This window comes from Salmo trutta, chromosome 16 (genome assembly GCF_901001165.1).
Source record: "Salmo trutta chromosome 16, fSalTru1.1, whole genome shotgun sequence".
NCBI lineage: Eukaryota > Metazoa > Chordata > Actinopteri > Salmoniformes > Salmonidae > Salmo > Salmo trutta.
The window spans coordinates 38,402,001-38,423,098 of NC_042972.1; the positions used below are offsets into that span (position 1 = coordinate 38,402,001).

The following is a 21,098-nucleotide window of genomic DNA, read 5'->3' on the forward strand; positions in this document are numbered from 1 at the left end:
CGACGTCACCGGTCTACTAGCCATCGCCGATCCACCTTTTATTTTCCATTTGTTTTGTCTTGTCTTCCCACACACCTGGTTTCAATTCCATCATTACATGTTGTGTATTTAACCCTCTGTTCCCCCATGTCCTTGTCCGGAATTGTTTGCTGTAAGTGCTTGTGCACGTTATGCTGGTGTGTGTCGGGTTTTGTACCCATTTGATTTATTGTTCTGTTATCGGTGGTTTTTATTATTAAACTGCACCGTTGTAAATCTGTTTTTTGCTCTCCTGCGCCTGACTTCTCTACTGCCAGTACGCACCCCTTAAACAACCCAGAATAGTGCTTAAAGTAGCCCATATTAACATATGCAGCCTGAGAAACAAGGTCCATGAAGTCAATAACTTGCATGTAACTCATATTCTGACTATCTCTGAAACTCACTTAGATAATACCTTTGATGATACAGTGATAGCAATACATGGTTATTTCATTTACCGAAAAGACAGAAATGCCAACGGGGGCGGTGTTGCGGTCCATATAAATAACCACATTCCTGTAAAGCTTTGAGAATATCTAATGCTAAATACTGTTGAAATAATATGGCTACAGGTTCATCTCCCTCACCAAAAGCCCATTCTTGTGGGAAGCTGCTATAGACCACCAAGTGCTAACAGTCAGTATCTGGATAATATGTGTGAAATGCTTGATAATGTATGTGATATCAACGGAGAAGTATTTTCTGGGTGATTTAAATATTGATTGGCTCTCATCAACCTGCCCACTAAAGAAGAAACTTCAAACTGTAACCAGTGCCAGCTACCTACCAGAGTATTTACAAAGACCATAGGAATGAAATCATCAACATGTATTGATCACTTCTTTACTAATGCTGCAAAAATTTGCTTTAAATCAGTATCCAAATCCATAGGATGTAGTGAACCCAGTATAATAGCCATATATAGGAAATCCAAAGTTCTAAAGGCTGAGCCTAATATAGTGTACAAGTGGTCATACAATAAGTTTTGTAGTGATTCATGTGTTGATGATGTAAAGAATATTTGCTGGCCTGTGGTGTGTAATGAGGAGCAACCAGATGTTGCGCTTGACACATTTATGAAATTGCTTATTCCAGTTACTAATAAGCACACATAAAAAATAAAGGAGAGCCGGACACTCTAGGAGCTCAGACGCAAAAATATTTATGTCCAACGTTTCGACAGACAAGCGGTCTTCATCAGGGTATAATGACAAACACTACGGGATGACTCATTTATATAGTGTCAAAAGACAGGGTGACATGTTCGATGCCAAAATAACGTAGAGTCATCCCACAGGGTTTGTCATTATACCCGCAAAGTTGGAGAAATATTTTTGCATCTGAGCTGCTAGAGTGTGCAGCTCTCCTTTATTTTTTGAAGTGTTCTACTCCGCTAGCCATCACCTCGCCGAAATAGGTGTGCGTTTCTTACGCCTCTAGACTAATAAGCACACACCCATTAAGAAAATGACTAAAAACTGTTAAATCCCCTTGGGTTGATGAGGAATTGAAAAATTGTATGGTTGAGAGGGATGAGGCAAAAGGTATGTGTGATGTTCATCGTAATGAGGAGACCAAGGTGCAGCGTGTTGAGTGTTCATGATAAATATTTATTTAAACTCAGAACACTAAAGCAAAACAACAAATAACATAAAACGAACGTCACATTCTGCAGGCTTTACAGAGCTGTGCAAAAACAAGATCCCACAACACCAGGTGGACAAAACTACTTAAGTATGATCTCCAATTAGAGACAACGAGGACCAGCTGCCCCTAATTGGAGATCATCCCAAACAAAACCAACATAGAAATACAAAACTAGAATATGAACATAGAAATACAAAACATAGAAAAACACCCCTGTCACGCCCTGACCTACTCTACCATAGAAAATAACATCTGACAGTATGGCAAATAAGTCTGGCAGCACAGCTGATTGGCAAACATACTGCAAATTAAGAAATCATGTGACTAAGCTAAATAAAAATACAAATAAACTATACCATGAAAGAAAGATAAAGAATATTAGTAAAAAGATTTGGAGCACCTTAAATGACATTTTGGGGAAAAAAGCCAACTTGGCTCCATCATTCATTGAATCAGATGGCTCATTTATCACAAAACCCACTGATATTGGCAACTACTTGAATTACTTTTTCATTGACTAGATAAACAAACATTGGGATGACATGCCAGCAACAAACGCTGACACTACACCAGTGGAGGCTGGTGACTTGAAAAATGAAGGAGGATGGGTGACCCACGTATAGGTGCGTAACGCACGGAGACGACAAAGTGTGTTACAAAAATCGTCAAAAATGAATTATTTGAACCTAAAACATTTAATGAAAACATTTATAGTACATTAGTATGGGGAAATGGAAGGAGAGGGCTTCTTCTTACACCGTATGGAAAAGGGATCACAGCAGTGATTGAATGAGGGTATGAGGCATGAGTTGAGCTGTTCGGAGACTTGACCAGTGCAGGACAGGATTTGACTGGGAAGACAAAAAACAATAACACAACACACTACACAGTTAGCCTAAAGAGCTAAGAATGAGTTGGTCCAAGCAAAGAGTAAAATTATTGATGTGTAATAATGTGATTGTGTATGTGATTGACTCTACATACAGGAATAAGAGAAAATGTATAGGGGTACTCACAGTGCTTGGAGTGGAAACATTCAATGTGCCAGTGGATGAGTAGGCACTTGAGAAGTGGCTTCAGTTCATGTCAGGAGAAAGTTGACAAAGGTAGTGGAGTGGAGTAGTAATCACCTCTTCATCAGGGAACAGGAGGGGACTTAGCTGTAAATATACAGTGAGCACCATAATTCATTGGACAGTGACCATTGTTTTGTTATTTTGGTTCTGTACTCTAGCACTTTGAGTTTGAAAGGATACAATGACAATGAGGGTGAAGTGCAGACTGTCAGCTTTAATTTGAGGGTATTTTCATACATATCGGATGAACCGTTTAGAAATGACAGCACCTTTTGTACATGGTCCCCCATTTTAAGGTACTACAAGTATTTGTTGAATTGGCTTCACAGATGTGTCGTTAGGCAGGTGTATTCATTTGTGTCGTTAGTGAATTCAGGAGAGCTGTTGATGAATAGTATTGATTCTAGACTTTGCTATTGCCTTTGGAGGTTGTTGTTGGGGTGTGACAACATGAGGAAGACAGCAGTGTCGATGCAAATGAAGCTGGCCGTCATAAGGCTCAGAAATGAAAATCAATGAATCAGGAACATTGCAGAAACCCTGGGCATGCCCAAGTCAACAGTTTGGTTCATCATTAACAAGAAAAAAATAACCGGTGAACTCAATTATGTCAAAAGACCCGGTAGACTTAGGAAGACCACTGTAGTGGATGACCGGAGAATACTCTCTATGGTGAAGAAAACCCCCCTGACAACAGCCCAACAGATCAAAAACACTCTCCTGGATGCAGATGTAGATGTGTCAAAGTCTACAATACGTAGAAGACTACACCAGCAGGACTACAGAGGGTACACTACAAGATGCAAACCACTGATAAGCCTGAAGAACAGAAAGGCGAGATTACCGTTTGCTAAAAAGCACCTAAATAGCCCCAAGAGTTCTGGAAAATAAGTATTGTGGACAGATGAGACAAAGATTAACATGTACCAGGGTGATGGAAAGAGGAAAGTGTAGAGAAAAAAAAGACATGCCCATGATCCAAAGCATATCACCTCATCCGTGAAAGATGGTGGAGGGGGTGTTATGGCTTGGGCCTGTATGGCTGCCAGTGGAACAGGCTCACTTGTCTTCATTGTTGATGTGACTGCAGACAGAAGTAGAACAATGAATTCTGAAGTCTACAGAAATATTTTATCTGCTCAGATAAAACCAAATGCCTCCAAACTCATTGGACGGCACTTCATCATGCAACAAGACAATGACCCTAAACATACTGCTAGAGCAACGAAGGGGTTTTTCATGGCCAAAAAGAGGAAAATCCTTGACTGGCCGAGTCAATCACCCGATCTGAATCCAATTGAACATGCATTTTACATGCTGAAGAGGAGACTGAAGGTAATAAGTCCCCGGAACAAGCAGGAACTGAAGATGGCTGCAGTACAGGACTGGCAGAGCATCACCAGGGAAGATACACAACGTCTGGGGATGTCAATGCATCGCAGACTTCAAGCAGTCATTGCATGCAAAGGATATGCAGGCAAAGTATTAACAATTATTACTTTATTCTACATTGTTAAACTGTCCAATATTTTTTGATGCCCGAAAATAGGGGGGACTATGTACAAAAGCTTCTATAATTTCTAAACGGTTCATCCGATATGTATGAAAATACCCTCAAATGAAAGCTGACAGTCTGCACTTCACCCTCATTGTCATTGTATCCTTTTACACTCAAAGTGCTAGAGTAAAAAAAGAAATAATTAAAAAAAAATTGTCACTGTCCAATGAATTATGGTGCTCACTGTAAATAGCAGATACATTCCATTACAGCTGCGCCATCGTAGGTTTGGACAACGAGTTTCTCTGTGAACTTAAACTCAGACATCTCAACATTTATAAAGTCAAACACAGACTGCGCATCTCGCCCACTTGACACATCAAAGTATCCCAAGAAACGTTCCTGAATAAAGCCCTGATTATCCACATACCTGACGATAACTGACAACTGCAAGCAGACTGGTGCCACCATAGGTCACAGAGCGGTGGGGCAATTTTTACCACCTGGGGCCAGGAGTTTTTCGTTATATGTTAACCTAACTAGGAAAACTCTGGACCCTATAAGGTATGACAGTGATTCATCAGTTGTAAAAAGGTTTTATATGGGCTATGATGGGACCAGTTTTTCCTAATCAGGTCACATGATTTTTTTTAATTCCTGAAAAAAACTCCTGGCCCTGGGGGGGATGAAAATCCTGTCAAACTGCAGCTACCTTATATTTGTTAATATAAAATAATATTTAGACTAGGAGGGGGATTTCCTCTACCCAGACACATAGACAACAGCTGATACACAATATAACTCACAGGGCTGAGCTTGCTTCATCCATGTTTGCATCATGCATGCCTATGCAACTGTAGGCAAAAGATTTACTCACATCCGTCATCACTATTATGTTGACTAATTCATTCCAGTTTATCATTATGGGTTAAAAACGTATATAAATTTGATCACATTCACATTTTCTCCTGACACACAAATGGACTATAAATTCATAACGTTCATAACCAATTAGTTTACCCTGACCAAATGGACAGGGCACAGAGGCTGTATGCAGCTGCTCTTAAAAGTAGCCTACAGTTGATCAGACTGAAAAATAGTTTCGTTTTCATCCCATACATCATGTCAGATTTCTAATGTTTAGGTATTGCCTAGGCTGCTGCAACATTTAGATCAGTAGTTTTTCCTTGCTTCTGTCCGGAGTGATGTGGTATCATCTTTGCTAAATAAATACCGGAGGAAAGTGGAAAGCCTACTTGAGTGCACGCAAAATATTTTGCTGCGTCAAACTCACTCAAACTCACTCAAACTCACCAAGTTTCTCAACACATAGAAATGCATAGAATTCTCTGTAGCATAATCCCAATACAACTCAATAGGTTCATTCTCTGATTCTAATTCTATGATTGGAGGGACAACATGTCAGTTCATACTGCAAAAGATTTGATTGGTTGGAGGACGTCCTCCGGAAGTGGTCATAATTGCCATGCATGTGTAACGGTTGTCGTCGGATAAAGCGGACCAAGACGCAGCGGGGAAATGTGCACTCATCTTCTTTTTTATTTAGTTGGCAAAGAAGGTGAACCAAAAATAAACACGTACACAAAAAGAAACAACGACGAATAACAGTCCTGTAAGGCTTGAAGCTATACACAGAAACAATCTCCCACAAAACACTAATACAAACACATACCTATATATAGGACCCTCAATCAGAGGCAACTGCCTCCAATTGAGAGTCCAACACCCAATTACCTAGACATAGAAATACTAAACTGGAGAGAACATAGAAATACAAAAAACATAACCCAACACCCGGAAATAATAAATCAAACACCCTTCTAAACAAACCACCACCCCGAACCACATAAAACAAATACCCCCTGACACGTCCTGACCAAACTACAATACAAATAACCCCTATTACTGGTCAGGACGTGACAGCATGTCTATGGAAGGGGGTGAGGCCTACGAGCCTCCTATGTTTTGTATTGAAGTCAATGTAGCCAGAGGAGGACGGAAGCTAGCTGTTCTCCGGCTGCACCATGGTGCTACCCCAGACAGTGCTGTTGAAGTTACTGTAGACCTTCATTGCAAAAAAAGTTATTTAATCAATTATTTGGTGATTATTTGAATTATTTGAAAAACATTTTTAATGTTTCACAAATTTTTTTAAAATGAAATTTCACAGAGGAGGATGGTCCTCCCCTTCCTCCTCTGTGGAACCTCCACTTCACTACACATCCAAGTATATCTGACCAAATTATGAAAGACAATAATTGTACTTTTGAATTCCATAAAGTCAGTGTGGAAGACGTGAAAAAAATATTGTTGTCTATCAACAAGACACCGGGGTCTGACAAGCTGGATGGAAAATTACTGAGGATAATAGCGGACAATATTGCCACTCCTGTTTGCCACATCTTCAATTTAAGCCCACTAGATAGGCCTTGAGGGAAGCTGAAGTCATTCCGCTACCCAAGAATAGTAAAGCCCCCCTTACTGGCTTAAATAGCAGACTAATCAGCCTGTTACCAACCCTTAGTAAACTTCTGGGTAAAAATTGTGTTTGACCAGATACAGTGCTATTTCACTGTAAACAAATTGACAACAGACTACGCGTATAGAGAAGGACACTGAACAAGCACAGCACTTACACAAATGACTGATGATTGGCTGAGAGAAATTGATGATAAAATGATTGTGGGGGCTGTCTTGTTAGACTTCAATGCAGCTTTTGACATTATCGACCATAGTCTGCTGCTGGAAAATGTGTGTGTTATGGCTTTACACCCCTTTCTATAATGTGGCTAAAGAGTTACTTGTCTAACAGAACACAGACGGTGTTCTTTAATGGAAGCCTCTCAAACATAATCCATGTAGAAGCAGGAATTCCCCAGGGTAGTTGTTTAGGTCCCTTGCTTTTTTCAATCATTACTAACGACATGCCACTGGCTTTGAGAAAGGCCAGTGTGCCTATGTATGCAGATGACTCAACACTATACAGGTCAGCTACTACAGCAACTGAAATGACTGCAACACTTAACAAAGAGCTGCAGTTAGTTTCGGAATGGGTAGCAAGGAATTACTTAGTCCTAAATATTCCCAAAACTAAAAGCATTGTATTTGAGACAAATCATTCACGAAACCCTAAACCTCATCTACATCTCCTAATGAACAATGTGGAAATTGAGCAAGTTGAGGTGACTAAACTACTTGGAGTAACCCTGGATTGTAAACTGTCATGGTTAAAACATATTGATACAAAAGTAGCTAAGATGGGGAGAAGTCTGTCCATAATAAAGCACTGCTCTACCTTCTTAACAACACTATCAACAAGGCAGGTCCTACAGGCCCTGGTTTTGTCGCACCTGGACTACTGTTCAGTCGTGTGCCACAAAGAGGGGAAATTGCAGTTGGCTCAGAACAGGGCAGCACGGCTGGCACTTAAGGTACACGGAGAGCTAATATTATTGACATGCATGTCAATCTCTCATGGCTCAAGTGGAAGAGAGATTGACTTCCATATTACTTGTTTTTGTATGAGGTGTTGACAAGCTGAAGGTACCTAGCTGTCTGTTTAAAATACTAGCACACAGCTCAGACACCCATGCATACCCCACAAGACATGCCAGCAGAGGTCTCTTCACAGTCCCCAAGTCCAGAACAGACTATGGGAGGCGCACAGTACTACATAGAGCCATAACTACATTGAACTCTATTCCACATCAGGTTACTGATGCAAGCAGTATAATCAGATTTAAAAAGCAGGTAAAATACACCTTATGGAACAGCGGGAACTGTGAAGTAACACAAACATAGGCACAGACACATGCATACACACACATGATAACATACACGCTATACACACACGTACACATGGATTTTGCGTTGTATATATGTGGTAGTGGAGTATGGGCCTGAGGGCACACACTTAGTGTGTTGTGAATTCTGTAATTTATGCATTGTGATGTTTTTAAAATTGTATAACTGCCTTAATTTTGCCAGACCCCAGGAAGAGTAGTTGCTGCCTTGGCAGCAGCTTATGGGGATCCATAATAAATACAAATATAAATGCAAAACTAACTAAATAATAACACAGAACACACATACACACTTACATGAGATAAAAGTCCCTAGTGGACTGACAAGATATGATTGCTTGTTACATGTATGGAGAGGGAGGTACAGAGAGGGAGAGACAAAGAGAGACAACACTTGGATACATTTGGAACCTAAGCTCAAAGGCATAGTAATACTTTGCAGATGAACCACAGTTCATTCGGATAAGAAATGCGATGTATATATTTACGTGTAGATGTCTTTCTCCGTCGTCTCTCTGTTGAAACCAATCGATTCGTCTCTGGGGAGTGGCTCAATGTAAGACTCTGGTTGTCCACCAGAGGTCACAATGTCCTTCTTATTTGTTGAGCTTCTTTAATAGTGAAGTGTTTGTTTGACAGATACTTCAGATGCACCAGTGATAGTCTGAGATGAGGTATCTTGCTTCCAACCTCGTGCCTTAGTCAAAGTTCTAGGTCCCTTTACATGCACAGCTGCAGACTGTCAAATGTTCTGGTCTAGTCTTTATCTTATTCTCTCGTGTTGCAAGTTTCAGAGATTCTAACCATTTCAACGTGTAGCCACCGCTCCACTCTTTCTGGTCTGGTAGTTTCAGCCATTCGTAACGTCCGGCTCTCACCGTCCATCTGCTTGGTCTAATGTAAATTTTGTTACCAATGCTTTTATCCTCGTGTAAAAAGGGGGTGTTCCATCACGCCGACACAATGTCCCTGCTCACTTGGGCGTGGTTACTGACTGAGCAAAAGTTTTGAAGAATAAAATCGCATTGCTATATTCACAAAAGTGCTCTCATACTTAATCATATATTTTATACAACACTTAGATGTAAACTTGATAAATAGAATGTACACTTTCAGAGTTGCAGTTATTTCGTTATATCATCCTTAATGACATCACAAAATAATAAACAATACGACATGATTATTCTTTAGATTCCCACTAACCATTCCAAACACTTGGATGTCAGGGATAATGTTCTTTAGTTTACCTTTTTTGTTAAGGTTTTGGTGGCAAGAGTATTTCTGTAACAAAGGGGATTTCAGTCTTCCAAAATTAGTATTAAGAATCATACAACTGGCCCAACTCACCCCGCTCTCGGGGTGGGGGGGGGGGGGGGGGATCTGGCACCTTTGATCCTCACTAGGGAGAGAGAGTCATGACATCTGTATAGACAACTGTACATAGACATAATGACAGTTGAACTTGTGTGAGTGTAATATTTACTGTTCACTTTTTATTGTTTATTTCACTTTTGCTTACCCATTTCACTTGCTTTGACAATGTACACATACAGTGCCTTCAGAAAGTATGCAGACCTCTTGACTCTTTCCCCCCAAAAATGTTGTTACGATGCAGCATTATTCTGAAAAAATTCCCTCATCAATCTACACAAAATACCCCATAATGGCAAAACAAAATAAGTTTAGAAATTTTTGCAAATGTATTAAAAATAAAAACTGAAATATCACATTTACATAAGAATTCAGACCCTTTACTTAGTATGTTGTTGAAGCACCTTTGACAGTGATTACAGCATCGAGCATTCTTGGGTATGAAGCTACAAGCTTGGCACACCTGTATTTGGGGAGTTTCTTCCATTCTTCTCTGCAGATCCTCTCAAGAATTGTCAGTTTGGATGGGGAGCGTTGCTGCTCAGCTTTTTTCAGATCTCGCCAGAGATGTTCGATCAGGTTCAGGGCTCTGGCTGGGCCACTCAAGGACATTCAGAGACTTGTCCTGAAGCCACTCCTGTGTTATCTTGGCTGTGTGCTTAGGGTCGTTGTCCTGTTGGAGGGTGAACCTTCGCCCCAGTCTGAGGTCCTGAGCGCTCTGGAGCAGGTTTTCATCAAGGATATCTCTGTACTTTGCTCCGTTCATCATTCCCTCGATCCTGACTAATCTCTTAGTCCTTGCTGCTAAAAAACATCCACACAGCATGATGCTGTCACCACCATGCTTCACCGTAGGGATGCTGCCAGGTTTCCTCCAGACGTGATCTTAGTTTCATCAGAACAAATAATCTTGTTTCTCATGGTCTGGGAGTCTTTAGGTCCCTTTTGGCAAACTCCAAGCAGGCTGTCATGTGCCTTTTACTGAAGAGTGGCTTCCATCTGGCCACTCTACCATAACGGCCTGATCGGTGGAGTGCTGCAGAGATGGTTGTACTTCTGGAAGTTTCTCCCATCTCCACAGATAAACTCTGGAGCTCTGTCAGAGAGACCATCGGGTTCTTGGTCACCTCTCTGACCAAGGCCCTTGTCCCCGATTGCTCAGTTTGGCTGGGTGGCAAGCTCTAGTAAGAGTCTTGGTGGTTCCAAACTTCTTCCATTTAAGAATGATGGAGGCCACTCGTGTTCTTGGGAACCTTCAATGCTACAGACATTTTTTCGTACCTTCCTCAGATCAGTGCCTCAACACAATCCTATCTCGGAGCTCTACGAACAATTCCTTCGACTTCATGGCTTGGTTTTTGCTCTGACATGCACTGTCAACTGTGGAACCTTACACAGACAGGTGTTTGCCTTTCCACATCATGTCCAGTCAATTGAATTTACCACAGGTGGACTCCAACCAAGTTGTAGAAATGTCTCCAGGATAATCAATGGAAACAGGATGCAACTGAGCTCAACTTCGAGTCTCATAGCAAACGGTCTGAATACTGTAATGTAAATAAGGTGTTTCTGGGATTTTTTCATTTTATAAATTTGTAAACATTTCAAACAAACTGTTTTCGCTCTTTCATTATGGGGGATTGTGTGTAGATTGCTGAGGGAAAAAAATGTAATTGATCAATTTTAGAATAAGGCTGTAACGTAACAAAATGTGGAAAAAGTCGAAGGGTCTGAATACTTTCCGAAGGCACTGTATGTTTCCCATGCCAATAAAGCCCCTTGAATTGAAATTGAATTGAGAGAGCAAGAGAGAGCGAGAGCAAGTCAGAGAAAGACAGAGAGCACAAGAGAGAGAGACAGAGAGTGAGAGAGAGGGCAAGAGAGAGAAAGCAAGAGAAAGCAAGAGAGAGTGAGCAAGAGAGAGAGACAGAGAGAGCAAGAGAGCGAGCGAGAGCAAGAGAGAGAGCGAGACAAAGAGAGAGAGACAAAGAGAAGAGATGTGCTGGACTGGAGTCACATGGCAGTTGGTGGGCACAGCTCGTGGAGCCAAATTCACTGAGAGGGATGCGAGGGTAATGCCAGCACAGGTATCACCGGTGCCAGAGCTCATCACATCATAATAATCACAGTTTGACAAAGTGCCCTCAAACTAGAATTAGTGGGGTGAAATTACATGCTACTCCTAAAGGAAAAAGTTTTTTTTTTGTGGTCAACTTTGTTATTATTCATTTGTGAAAAAAATTCCAGTGCAATGCACATCTGGTCAAGATTCATAGTATGTGATCTGACATGATGAAGAAAATGAGCGGCTAAATCAGAGCAATGTTTATGAGATGCACAGTGGAGTCCCCTGTTGCCCCCTTTCAATACAAATCAGCCTACTGTCAGTCAATCATCACGTGACTATCATCTTGGTGAAGTATTTTAAAGCTGGAGGCCTTTGTTGAAGGCAGCATTAACACAGCCCTGTCATGTAGTAGTAGGTTTTATTGGTTTCTTGCAATCATAGACTGAATTGTACACCAATTTACAATCATAACATCAATCATATACTGTCAACTGTAATTATCAAATAGTAAAATCTTTATCTGGCAAAACACTTAATAAAATACAATGTTAATGTGACTGCCACTGAGTATCTATCAGTCAGCATCTGCAGCCGTGACCCAATGGGGCCTCTTCAAAGTGACTGTGGACATGTTCTCTATATGGGCTGGGGGTGGGAAGGGTGCATGATTGCCCCACACAGGGTTGACTGTTCACCAACAAAATCATCACCTCTTACCCCCCACACTCTTACACACTACACACACACACTCCCCACTGCTGAACTCATTAGAGTTCCGGCGCTCTGAGTGCCCTGCCGTTGTTCCAACAGAGGTCTCCACCTGAAACAGCTGGACAGGAAGGACAATTGTTCCCGTTTTGTGGAAATAAATCACAGGGCCTTAATGCTACTGGTAGTGTCTCACTTTCATTATCGCTGTTGACACATTAGTTGGGCACAGAATACAGATTGAGCTCCCGGGCCTTTCAAAAATGGTCGTATCGTATCTGCTGGCTGGCTGAATAATTGTTTGGTTTCATTTGTTTCTCCACACAAACATGGAGGCTTTGCTCCTGAAAAAGAATGAGGTTTTGGTAAAATTATTTATTCCTGAATTCAAACAAATTGAGTATTCTGAGTATGTCTGCTGTTCACCTCATTTCGACATCATTCAATAGGGACATTTGGAGGTAAAGCAGGAACACAATAAAGGACAGTGTCATGCAATTTGCAAGTGGATTGAATTATCTGAAAATGTCCAAACTATTTCCTGTAAAAATTATATATTATGAAAAAATGTCTATGTATTTCATTTTTATTCAAATGTTTGCCTCATCTCTGCAGGCTCCCGGAGGTACGGATATCGGACAATGGACCGTATGAATGCCACGTGGGCATCTACGACCGAGCAACGAGAGAAAAGGTGGTCTTGGCATCAGGAAACGTCTTTCTCACCGTTATGTGTGAGTCATTTTTACTCTGTAGTAAGCCTGTGACTGTGAATATGCAAAAATGGCTAGCTCTGCTCTACTCTGACATCCTGCAACATTAATCAGTTCTATCTCTTGGGTGTTCTGCTGTCTTTCTAACGGGATTGACTTTAGATAGCTAGAAATGTAAGAAATCACACATCATATAAGATAAATGTAAAGGGAAAATACCTTAAAGCAGCAACAAATGACAAGAAATCTACCTTGGCACTCCTTGTGAGTGAAGGTAAGAGACATCCATGATGATAGTGGGACTGCTAGAGGAATATCTAAGAGGTTCAAGAGTAGACAGAGGCAGTGTTTTTTGGAGATTGTACTATATCATGCTGTAACACAATTTCACTCTCCCTTATTCAATCCCAAGTTCTACACAGCAAACGTGACTGGAGCAACAACAAAAAAAATACAAAAAAAGAAAAAGAACCTGAACCATTCCCCTCTCTAATGCCGTCTAATGCTGCCTCTGAGACCACTACTCGACAGGGATTTGAACCAGTCTCTATCTGTATAATTGCAAACGTACCCTATTTTGGAGAATTACTTGTTTCTTTGTTCCCATGTTTCTGCCAGTGACCTGAGGAGCTGCTTCTCTCGCTCCCTCTTTGTCGTAATTGTTGGTGCAACTTTCTCTAATGACAGCTGGCTCACTTCTCTCTGGTGTTTGAAGTCCAGCAGTAAGGCTTTCTATGTACAGCCTATCGCTAATTACCAACGGTAATATTTCTCCCAAAAACATGAGAGAGAGAAACACAAGGACATAATTAGTCCATTTGCTCATTTTGTTCCTTCACCGTATTGCCTGCCAATGGCTCTTGACATTAGGCTGCAGGTGTACCCAAAGACTAGTTTTGGTTCTCAGAGCTCCTCCACTGACCTTCACTTTCCCATAATAACATAAACCATACAATATACAAGAAATACCAAACCGGATGAACTCTTCACAGACCTAAGCGAACAGAGCTTTATCAGTGGGAGAGGACTCACCCAAGTTAACCCCTTAATCATTAACTGGTGGTGGTCAAGATATAAGAATGATATAGCCAAGGGAAAATGTGGGCACTCTCTCTCAGCTGGGTGTTAAATCTCCCCTGGTGGAGGAGAAGAAGAATGGCCTCTGGCATTGTGGCTAATTGCCGTCTAAGCTGAAACAGAATTATTCATAACCTATTAGTGTGCCAAGTTCACTGGGAAGTGAGAAAAAAAGGAAAAGGGAGAAAGAAAGAAAATGAGAGAAAAAAGTAAATTAATAGGAAGCAGTTTTTTTAAAGGGCTTCATAAATAAGAATTATAATTTTAATGAATCCCCTGCCAAGAAATTCAATCACTCAGTTTCAGAAGGCCAAACCTCGAACTCTTGGTACTTCTGCCTCGAGGAACTTCTGCCACTCTCCTTCACTCAAGGAAAGTTTATGTTCTTTACTTTTATCCTCAACTGTTTAAATTCACAATGGTTTGGTGATGCCTCAAGGCATGGGAGACTTTTGCCTTGAGGATTATTAAGGCAATGCTAGAGGATTATTAAGGCAATGCTATTATAAACAATGGTTATTGACAGTTATCCACTGAAACTATATCTCAAAGGTTTGCTAAAGATAACAAAAAACTTGTTCTTCTGATGTCTCTTTTCTCCATTGGAGTAAAATAGTTAACGGGTTAGAGAGTGCTGGAGAAAACATTTGAGTCATCTTATGGTTAAAGCAATGTTGAAAAAACATATACATTTGACAGGGCATGTCCAACCATTATGAAATATCAGAAAATTAACATAATCTCCGATTCACCAGTTCATCTGTAGTTTAACATGGCCATGCAGTTACTTCTATATGCTTTGATCTCGCCAAACTTATTGTAGGGTGACAATGCATCATATTCATTGCTACAGCTGCTTCCTCTTTGTCCTCTTTACTGGTTGGCTTGTGCTCTGTCACAAACAGTATTGGGCGTAAAGATTTGATTCAGTGCATGTGTTTCACACATCTCTCTACTGAGCCCATAGTTCCAGTGGAAATGTAGCCAGACAGGGAACATTTTAATACCAATACAAGTGATCTTAAAACAACTACTAGTTCTTTTTTAGCTCACTTGAGCAAATTATGACATCAATTAAATCCAAGAGGTGTGTTTTGAAATGGAAATCAGAGAACCCTTGGGTACTGTAGATCTTAAACTGTGTGACCTCCAGTCATTTTGAATTCATTTATTTTGTCCATATTTGAATAACTAATGAATCATGAGGTATAGAAAAGTAATTTAGTAGACATGTGAAATGAAAGGGAAGTTTCAGATACAGTGATTGGGTTGGTTTGATGTTTTCACAGCACCTGAGGTGCAGTTACTGACTGCTACTAACCACAAAAGATTAAGGAATTTCATTTTACTAGAATTCCAGCGACATATCAATCTCCTGTAAATCACATGCAAAGGTCATAATTCCAGACATTGCTAAATGAAAAAAATCAATAGCTCTTTTCCCAATGGTAGAAATAGAGTCATTTTTTGTTATTACCTCTGTGACATTTCAATATATTAGGAGTAGTAATTTATATCTTAGAGATCAGACTGACCTTGGCTCGGCACGGCAATGCCGCTATTGTTTATCCAGTATGTACATGTGGTTGTCCAGCACCTCAGAGGAACCTTGAGAGACAAAATAAGACAACTGTCTGTTGATCTATTGACCCCCAGTGTTTCAAGTGTCGGCTATAAAACACATCAGCTGACTGAATGTCAGGCGTAGATTCACCTTCTTGATGAAGAGCATCTCGGGCGACAAGTGCTGCGTTTAAATGGCATGTCAAGTAATCCCTTGTTGTAACCTTTGCAGGGCACAAATATGGAATTTAGAGGATACCCTTATTGAGGCAGCAGGGCTGTTATTTACAGTTGAAGTCAGAAGTTTACATACACTTATTCACCCAACTTATTGTGGGAAGCTTGTGGAAGGCTACCCGAAACGTTTGACCCAAGTTAAACAATTTAAAGGCAATGCTACCAAATACTAATTGAGTGTATGTAAACCTGTGATCCGCTGGGAATGTGTAGAAATAAAAGCGGAAATAAATCGTTCTCTCTACTACTATTCTGACATTTCACATTCTTAAAATAAAGTGGTGATCCTAACTGACCTAAGACAGGGAAATTTTACTAGGATTAAATGTCAGGAATTGTATTTGGCTAAGGTGTATGCAAACTTCCGACTTCAACTGAATATATCCATGAACAGTGAGATGAGCTCTAAGGTGTATAGGACTAATTACTATCTCATCCTATAAAACTGGGATACCTTCTTTAATTAAGCACTGTAATTAAGCACTGTATATATTTAGCTACTCGTTTATAAACTGCTTGGATTAATGACCTTCCAGTCATTCCCAAACACAGCAACGCCTGCAGACACAGCAGTAAGGGTTAAAGCTCAGACACACCGGTAGAATTGTCAAACATTTGCTTGTCGACAGTATTTAGCACCTCTGAACAGTCAGCAATCGATCTCTTTTGTGTTCACATAGCAAAGACCATGGAAGTCGTCAGCCATGCAGCCTTGTTTAAATACTCCAAACCAGAAGGTGGCAGTAGCATTGTTTGGCAATGCATATCCATGCATATTTCTTATGGTCTGGATTCGAAGCTATCTGCGATAATGTTGCTATTCTGTAGAAAGCCGTTGTCGATACTAGCCAGATGGCCACAGCCAGCCCAAAAACCAGCACCAAGGGGTGGCCCCAGGACCGAGTTTGGGAAACCCTGCCATAGCTTACATTGCATATGAAGTGTGACTGGTTCATCCATGGATGTACAGAGAAAAGGCCTCTTTTTCCCTTTTATTTTTGGTTCCCTCAAGTGGGGGTTTGTTCTCACTGATTGGCTCAAAGTCACTGACGAGCATTGCGATTTTATAAGTATACTCTCTAGGTTCGTTGCTATCGGGTTGTCAAGCAGCAGGTACAGCTTTTGTTCTAGCAAGAGAACGAACAGCCTCCTACTGTGATAAGTACCTATTGGCAGTCTATCGGCAGTGAGATTCTTGGTATGTTTCATGCTTTAGCGGTCAGAGTTTAGGGATAGGGGGGCAGTGGGGTTTTGATGGATGGCTATGGGGCAGCTATTCCCCCTGTGCCCTGGGCTTTTTATGAGATGAGAGAGCACCTCTGTCCCATGCCTGATGTAAGGAAGGACTCGAACACAATGGGCTAATCATCATTCGCTCCTGAGAAAGACTCAGTTTATGCCAGATTCATCACACGCATTAGGAAGTGTATGCCACCACACTATGCATTAATGTGCCTAAGGTCAGCAGCACACAGTGTCCTTGATGTATTTATCCATTACTGTCTCTCTGATCCAGCCTCTTTCCCTCCATAATACATACACCTCTCAACCCATTTAACTAATCATGTACTAACGTTCCTCGGGCTGTTCCTCGGGCTGTATCATATTTTAATGAGTCACACTAATGCACAAAAAAAATCAAACTTTATTGTATTCACTAGTAAGAAAAATAATACAAACAAATGTGGGGGTACACATACAGTAAAAGAAAATTGGGGAAAAGAGCCAGAATCTCAATTGGTGGGAATGAAATAGAACATGTCACATCCACTAGATTCCTCAGAGTTCTAATTGATGAAAAGTTATCCTGGAAAGATCATATTCAATTTGTCTGTTGCAAAGTGACGAAATCTGTTGGTACAGTATCATCAGAAAGATTAGTGGTTTGGTTCATCAGGCTTGCTAACTCTATACTATAGCTTAATTTACCCATATATAATTCACTATAATATTGTCTGGGCCAGTACATATGCCTCCTACCTACACTAATTACTCATCATGCAAAATACATTTGCAAGACTAGCCACCTCGTCTAATTAGCTGACTCCATCTGCACCTTTGTGAAATTCAATATTTTGTCTATTTACAACATGTACACCAATTATGCACTTTCATCTCCAAATTCTTATACTTCCCAAACAGTTTACCTAAACCCTTCAGTGGATTCTTCCAGATTCATTCAGAAATCCATCTATATAACACAATACACTGCAATGACCTTTACCCTCCCTGCTGCCGCACCTCAGACAGAACATTCTCTATCAGATACAGAGGTACCGTACTCTGGAATTCTTATCTTCACATTGCCAAAACCTCATCATCCCTCAATAACTTCAAGCGAAGACTGGGGGTCAGCCTGATGAACCAAACTACCCAATAATCCCCTCCATGTAGCCTTACTCTCACACACACACACATAATCAAAAGTGGTTTACTTGTTTTTCTTGTCTACTGAGTATATTATGTACAATTAAAATTAATATGATTTCTCTAACTGATTGAACAAACTTTGTACTTATATTTGTGGTGTGGTTTTCAAATAAGCCCCTTTGGGCTTCCAACCTCACCTCCACACCGTTTTTACCAGTTTGTTATCTGTACTGTTTTCTCTTTCACTTATTTTCTTTAGTGCGAATAAATTAAACCTAAAGTTAAAAGATGTTATAGCGGGTGCAGCAAAATGCTTGTCTTACTAGCTCCTAACAGTGCACTAAAATGTCAAAGAAGTACACAAATAATCAAAAAACTAAAATCAAGAAATCAAGAAATGTCAGAATGAATCAAATTAACAACCCAAATAGCTCTGCATCAGTAATCCAAATGAAATCTGTCTGTATACAGCGCATTTGGAAAGTATTCAGACCCCTAGACTTTTTCCACATTTTGTAACCTCAGTCTTTTTTTAAAGACTTGATTAAAATAATGACAAAGTGAAAACCAGTTTTCACTTTGTCATTATGGGGTATTGTGTGTTGATTGATGAGGGAAAGAAAATATTTAATCAATTTTAGAATAAGGCTGTAACTGAACAAAATTTGGAAAAAGTCAAGGGGTCTGAATACTTTCCGAAGGCACTGTATACACCAAAAATATATATTAAATAGTGTTGATCGGTGTGTACAGTGCCTTTGGAAAGTATTCAGACCCCTTGACTTTTTCCGCATTTTGTTACGTTATAATAGGTTGGCTTGGAGCTCTCATTGAAAATAAAGACTGAAATGTATTCAAAATGTATTGAATTATTTAACATCTATCAAAGCACAAGGCGAGACCCAGATGCAGACACAGGAGGCAGATGGTTGGAGTCTTACAGTGTTTATCAAGAGAAAGGCCGTGGACAGGCAAAAAGGTCAAAACCAGATCAGAGTCCAGGAGGTACAGAGAGGCAGACAGGCTTGTGGTCAAGGCAGGCAGAATGGTCAGGCAGGCGGGTACAAAGTCCAGAAACAGGCAAGGGTCAAAACCGGGAGGACTAGAAAAAGGAAAATGCAAAAAGCAGGAGAATGGGAAAAACGCTGGTTGACTTGGAAACATAGAACATGAACTGGCACAGAGAGACAGGAAACGTAGGGATAAATACACTTGGGAAAACAAGCGACCCCTGGAGGGGGTGGAGACAATAACGAGGACAGGTGAAACAAATCAGGGTGTGACACTATCTCTGAGCTAAACTCTGGGGTGATAGTTGAGGGGAAAATAAACAACCCACTGACTTCCTCAAGGATTTCCTCTCCAACATTGAACAGTATGCACATCACATAGGAAAAATGAAAAAGGTTTAGTATTTTTATTATTTTTAATGTGTTTTGCTTCTTGAAGTTTTGAGACATAAAACCATATTGGTTATCTGTTGATTTGAAGCCTCAAAATGTTTAAGTGACTTTGTTAAAAAGTAGTTTTTTTAACTTTTATCTAAAAAAGTGTGGACTGATGTGTGTTTTTTGGCAAATTAACATATACAGTAATTACCCACAAGAACAAATCTGAAATTGTTTGTATTGTCAAGGAGCACTTACATACACATTCATATTTGTACAAGTGCCTTTTGACTTGATTCCTAAACTAGCCGTGACTAGTTTTGAAGGGTATACTTACATAATGTTTTGCTATCCCTGGTTAGATGTCCTTGTAGTTTTTACTTCCTTGCTAAGCATTTACATGTACATTTTAGTCATTTAGCAGACACTCTTATCCAGAGCGACTTACAGTTAGGCCAAATTGTACGTTGACTCAAGATTTTACTCCTCAGGTCTTACTTTCTATGTTGATGATTTGCAGACCTGTGCTGTTGTTGCAGTTGATAACCAACCCGACTTTCTGTCCATAGGACTGACGTCTCTTTCTTCTCTTCAGTATGTGTTGGTATGTCTGTTGGTGTATGAGAAACAGGCAAGGGCATCAGCTCTTCATCTGCTTTCTATTCCTCATGCTTGTCTTGTATGTTGCATGGCCAAGTCTATTGAAAACAAAAAGAAAGATAAGCTGAACTAACATACTGTATTTGTCTATCAATGTTTGTCTAGTTGCGAAATAACATTGCTGTTGAACCACTGAATTATGTTTACAATACTGGCAGATGAGCTACCACTTATTACCATGTTCTGCAATGCTCAGTGGTGTTCATTGACACTGGTTAGAATGCCCCCAAGAGCAAAAACCTGGTATTTTCAGCTCCTTCCTTTACTGAAATCAGCTTGTTTATTGCTGGTCAATGGTTGTAAACATGGCCTGTATATTGTTTTCTTCTGGGTATAGATCAAAGTGTGATGTTCCGTGGTGCGGCAGGTAGCCTAGTGGTTAGAGCGTTGGACTAGTAACCAAAAGGTTACAAGATTGAATCCCCGAGCTGACAAGGTAAAAATCTGTCATTCTGCCCCTGAACAAGGCACTTACCCCACTGTTCCTAGGCTGTCATTGAAAATAAGAATTTCATCTTAACTGACTTGCCTATAACACCTTTTTTTAAGTGGTGTAAACCAAAGTGTGATGTTCCACGTGTTGTTGCGGTTTGATAGTGAACCCTTCTGCGGTTGATTTGCAGCTACATGTCTATGTTGGAATATAATGCATTTGAATAGTTCTGCATCAAGGTTGAAAGCAGCTTTCCCGTTCTTTAATATTGGCAGTGAAGGCAGTTATAATTTGTTGTTGTTGATGGGCTTGTGCTGATGTCAGGACTGTATAGGAAGTCTTGACACATTGCCATTGGGAATAATATGCATTGAAACCAATGTCAATCTCTTTTAACTAGTAAGCAGTAGCATTGACAATCATATGAAAACAAAGAAAATAGGG

At 40.3% G+C, this 21,098-nt stretch overlaps 1 protein-coding gene across 2 annotated transcripts in view; it reads left to right on the top strand.

The window, feature by feature from the left end:
• LOC115150716 (immunoglobulin superfamily member 21) overlaps positions 1-21,098 on the top strand; it is a 261,570-nt gene that overhangs the window by 173,413 nt on the left and 67,059 nt on the right. For both annotated transcript variants that reach the window (XM_029694268.1, XM_029694269.1), the window contains exon 4: positions 12,829-12,947. In XM_029694268.1, coding sequence (XP_029550128.1) covers positions 12,829-12,947 — 119 coding nt within the window. The remainder of the gene's footprint in view (positions 1-12,828; positions 12,948-21,098) is intronic.